The sequence below is a fragment of the Zalophus californianus genome, chromosome 12 (assembly GCF_009762305.2).
Source record: "Zalophus californianus isolate mZalCal1 chromosome 12, mZalCal1.pri.v2, whole genome shotgun sequence".
Lineage (NCBI taxonomy): Eukaryota > Metazoa > Chordata > Mammalia > Carnivora > Otariidae > Zalophus > Zalophus californianus.
Window position 1 is genome coordinate 80,719,587 of NC_045606.1, and position 5,289 is coordinate 80,724,875.

General features: G+C 38.3%; 1 protein-coding gene across 1 annotated transcript; it reads left to right on the forward strand.

Moving 5' to 3' along the window:
- The first annotated feature begins 2,428 nt into the window (after window positions 1–2,428).
- LOC118356142 (peroxiredoxin-1) lies at window positions 2,429–3,353 on the forward strand. The gene has a single exon (XM_035723299.1). The coding sequence runs from the start codon at window positions 2,481–2,483 to the stop codon at window positions 3,078–3,080; it is 600 nt and encodes a 199-aa protein (XP_035579192.1). The 5' UTR covers window positions 2,429–2,480; the 3' UTR covers window positions 3,081–3,353.
- Window positions 3,354–5,289: the final 1,936 nt, after the last annotated feature.

A 5,289-nucleotide genomic window follows, 5' to 3' on the forward strand; every position in this document is an offset into this window, starting at 1 on the left:
TTCATGGCATCCAGACCCTGTTTATACAATGTTTTCAGCTGCAAGTCTTCTCAATGGAACCAGAGGAATCATTTCACTCTTTCATTTTAGGAAGCATTATACTTCTACTTTCTGCTGTAGAAAGGGAATAATAATAGCATTTACCTTGCAGGATTAAGTTATATTTTTTAAAAGAGAGCCTGCATGACATATATAAGAAAATGTCTGACACATACATAGTTTGAGTCCAAAATTATTGGTTATCATCATTATCATTATCTCAGAATCTAATCATATACAAAAAAACATCCAGACAGTTTGAGAGGGGCTGTATTTCCCCACTTTAAAATACTGACAGCCTAGTTGTTAATTCTGTAAGAACTTTGCTAACTTTTGTCAGGCCTACTAGCTTACATTTATCAACCCTGAGTCAGAAATTCTGAGAGAGGGCCATTAGTTATACTTCTGTCAGTGGTGTGTGATGCCTTCCATTTCTCTAGTACCTCCAAGTGGATCTAAAAGGCAGCACCATCCCTAATGAAATATCAACTGAGAAAATGTATCCATACAGTCAACCTTGCAAAGGACATGAAGAAACACAAACTGTTTTATTTAAAGCAAGCCAATAAAAGTGCCTGGTCATTTTAGAGTTAGGTAAATATTTTAAAATCTAAATAGCCATTTAATATTAACCCCAAGAAGGGAGTGTTTGTGTATATGTGTATAAGGAGTAAAGGTGAGGGAGGATAGAACTCGGAGGTGAGCCTAATAAGCATATGGGGCCTTTACTGATGAGTTCAGACCATCCTGGAGGAGACAGTCCATCTTGCCATGCCTCCTGCCATGCTTCCTTTTATGCTTTAAGCATAGCATAATGGCAGCTAGTGATTTTCTTGCTACATTCTGTTCCCAGGAAGCATTCAATCTTGGAGGATAAATTCACTCATATGCTTTCTATTTTGTTAAATCTGTTAAGATTTTTTTTTCTTGAAAAAAAAATTGCCTGCAGCAGAGCTGTATTTCACAGCTGGCATATTGATTTTAGTGTGAAGTTCCTAAGGATACCTACTCTATAAATGGTTATTGTGTTCTATTATAAAATAGCGCCACTGGCTACAGATATCTCTCTCTTCCAACCTCTCTCATTCTTCCTTGCTGGCTTCTCTCTGTCTTTTTTCAACTCATAGTCAATTCTGTTAGCCCAGTCAGTGGGAGAAGGGTTAGATAATGACATCCCCCAAACCCAGATGTCAGATGTGTAAAGGTACAACAGCATGGGTGGGATGGACCAAGCAGAAGTGCAGGACTCTGTTGCTTCTAGGTACTTCTAGGTGGGCTGGGAAGGGAAACAAACACATTAGAGAAGATTTTTTTATCAATACAGACATAAGAAGAATTTTTAATTCATGTTCATTAATTTTTCCTTTCATCATTTCTCTGGTTACAGCTACAATCTCATTCAACCTTAAGCAATGAAAATGAAAGCCAATTTATTTGCCTACCATATCCAGGACTACAAAGGGTCTTAAAATCCAATGTCACTGCAACAAAATTAAGTAGCATAATTCTTCTGTTGTGTATTATTTATTTTGTTGTCCTCAGGTTATATATACTTCTTCAAGAAAACAGTCTTACTTCTGCTTAGTTTATTGTATGTCATGTTTTATATCTTGAGGGCTGGTCATAAAATTAGTTGATTATGTAGGTGTTGTCAATCTGTTGTCAAAGGATAAGTAATTTTTTCTAACTAATGGATACTGCCTTCTCCTTGAAGTGTGGAGCATATCAAACAGTATTTGTAAAACATGGCCAACCAACTGTGTTTATATATCAACAGTAAGTGCAATGTATTAAATATATCTATCTATATAAGCTTTTGATAGTTTAATAGTATTTTTTAATACTGTTTCAATAAGAAAGTGAGACTGTTGACCAGATAAATGGAAAAAAGCTTTTTTTAACGTACCTAGACATGGTAGGAGATTGGAGAGAGAGATAAAAGGAACGTATCACCTAAGCATCTTTCATGTGACTGTCACTGTGTTAGACATCTTACGTTCAGTGTTTACATTTCATTGTTTATGATCTTGTCTTCAATATTATCATTCTCTTTGTATTACAGATAAATTAACTGTGACACAGAGAGATTAAAGGCAGCCCAGAAACTTCAGCGCTAATCGGATATGTAATACAATGGCATTGGTGGGCAGACCAAACAAGACTATAGGCTCTAGGACTAATTGAGAGCCATGCAATAACTAAGTAATGGATCTACAGCTAGATCTCAGGCCTTCTGTCCCATAGTCCAGTTATTTCTTTATGCTAACATATCATATCCTGATCTGCACTACTTTTTGGCATTTCTGCTAACAATAGATTTGCAATAAACTTGGTATTGAGATATAGATGTATGAAGTAATTGAGTAAAATATACAATATAATAGGCGTCTTCTTCCTGCCTTGTTTTCGGCCTTTTTGCTCTCAGAGCCGCTGATAGCAAGATGTCTTCGGGAAATGCCAAAATTGGGCATCCTGCCCCCAACTTCATAGCCACGGCTGTTATGCCAGATGGCCAGTTCAAAGATCTCAGCCTATCTGACTACAAAGGAAAATACATTGTGTTCTTCTTTTACCCTCTTGACTTCACCTTTGTGTGCCCCACGGAGATCATTGCTTTCAGTGACAGGGCAGAAGAATTTAAGAAACTCAACTGTCAAGTGATTGGTGCTTCTGTGGATTCTCATTTCTGTCACCTGGCATGGATCAACACACCCAAGAAACAAGGAGGACTGGGACCCATGAATATTCCCTTGGTATCAGACCCCAAGCGTACCATTGCTCAGGACTATGGAGTCTTAAAGGCTGATGAAGGCATCTCCTTCAGGGGCCTCTTTATCATTGACGATAAAGGTATCCTTAGGCAGATCACGGTAAATGACCTTCCTGTAGGGCGCTCTGTGGATGAGACTCTGCGACTGGTTCAGGCCTTCCAGTTTACTGACAAGCATGGGGAAGTGTGCCCAGCTGGCTGGAAGCCTGGCAGTGATACCATCAAGCCTGATGTTCAGAAGAGCAAAGAATATTTCTCTAAGCAGAAGTGAGCGCCGGGTCGTTTTAGGGCTGGGCTGCAGTGGGTGGCCATGAAAACAAAATCTCTCTTGTATTATTGTCATGCTTAGAACATAAGACTTTAGACTGTGCAGATGTGGTATGGGGACAGGACAGGCCTTTTCTGCAGGGGTTGGGGAGGCCAGCCTTTCTTTTCTGGAGAGAAGGGCCTGAGCTGTTATGGGGCAGGCCAACTGTATGTACAGTAGCAGGGCATCACGTTTTGTCTTTTGTTTCTATTAAACTTGAACCGAGAAAAAAAAAAATATACAATATAATAAAGTCTACCAGTGTAGCAGAAATAAAGCATTAGACTGTTAAAAGTTTCAGTACTAGGTACAGAGGCATTTGGTTTAGTTTTATTAGTGGGAGGAATAGTTTAAATAGATAAGAGCAGTTTATCTAATGCCTAGTCATAATTGGGCATTTGCTGTAACATATATATGTTGGATATTAAGTGATAGAGTTCACACCCACACATACGTGGTCATACCTTGCGTAAATGTTGTGCAGTGATGTGTCATGTCTGTATTCTATTGAAGCACATCAAGTAAGTGCATGAAGTGTGGTATAATACAGCAGTAGCACAGAAACTGCAGCATTGCCTCACGAGATTGTGTAAGGGATTAAATGACATAATAACCTAGAGGATACATATGAAGACATTTTGTAAACTATGATATGTGACACAAACCACAGGTACTATCTCATTTTTCTATAGACCTTATACCTTAAATGAGTTTTTATATAGTTTTTATTATGTTATATTAATCACCATACTCTTTCTTTTGCCTATTATGATGCCATTCTTTGATTTTGTTGCTATTTATTTCTTGCTTTGCTTTCTAATTTTATTGTTCCCTCCTCAGACATGATGTGCTAAAGGTTGACACATCCCAGTCTTAGGCCTCCTCCTGCACTTGGGCAATTTCATCTGCCTCTTGGTTTTAATTATCTGTTGTATGCAGTTAACTCAGGTTTATATCTCCAGCCTAGAATTTCTAAGCACAGACCTTTATATCTATTTGACATCAGCTGTTGGCCTAATCTGAGGTATCTTAAAATCAACATGTACAGAAGTGTTGTGACTTTTCACCCCATTAAACCTTGTCCTTTCTCATTTTCCCCCAAGCTATACAATTAGATCATAATAAGTGATAGTTAATGTCACTTTTTGTGTGTTTGTGTCAGAGAGATCATGTCTTCTCAGTAGCATCTGAAAGGACTACTCCTTTCTAGTCTTTTCTTTATACAGCTAAGTGATCACCTTTCAAAACACAAATCTGATCACATCACTTCCTCATTTTCCATTTTCTGCTTAAAGTAACTCATTGGCTTTAAACACCTTATGCTAAAAACCAGATTTCTTAATATGTCTTATAAAGTTTGACATAGAAGAGTCCCTACTAGGGGCGCCTGGGTGGCTCAGTTGGTTAAGCGACTGCCTTCCGCTCAGGTCATGATCCTGGAGTCTCGGGATTGAGTCCCCACATCGGGCTCCCTGCTCGGCGGGGAGTCTGCTTCTCCCTCTGACCCTCCCCCTTCTCATGCTCTCTCTCTCTCTCTCTCATTCTCTCTCTCTAATAAATAAATAAAATCTAAAAGAAAAAAACAAACCTATGTTAAAAAAAAAGAAGAGTCCTTACTAAACTTTTTCAGACTCATTTTGAAAGTTTCTAATCCCACTTTTCACACCAGTGTATCAGCCAGAATACTGCTTTCTACTAGTATCTCAAACCTAAAGCATCCCCCTGACCACTAAACCTTTTGCATATGTTCTTCCCTCTCCTGAAATACTCCAAAGCTCCTTCATCTACTGATGCCCTATTTTCCCTTAAGTTTTGGGAACAATGCAACACTTCCTAAGTGGAGTTTTATTAAATGCACTAAGAGCACTAAGGACCTCTCCTTCTAACACTTGTGGTATAACTGCAGTTGTGTTTTGAGATTACTTGATTAATGTCTGTCTGTCTCTCAAGCTGGTCCATAAGATCCATGCTGTCAGGGATTATGCAAATTTAGCTTATCCTTCCATCTCATCATATATCAAAGTCCAGCATGTGTCAGGTACTTAAGAATTGTCTGAATGAGTAAATACAATAGATTTAGTAGGATTAGATATATGTGTGAACTTGTGAAGGTGAATTTGAGGACTGTTTCAAGTTTTCTTGTTTAGTGTAGGAAGAATAAGGAATCACCAAT

What these genes read in the sequence shown, in the direction of transcription:
- LOC118356142 (XM_035723299.1), top strand. Translation starts at nt 2,481, where the DNA reads ATGTCTTCGGGAAATGCCAAAATTGGGCATCCTGCCCCCAACTTCATA.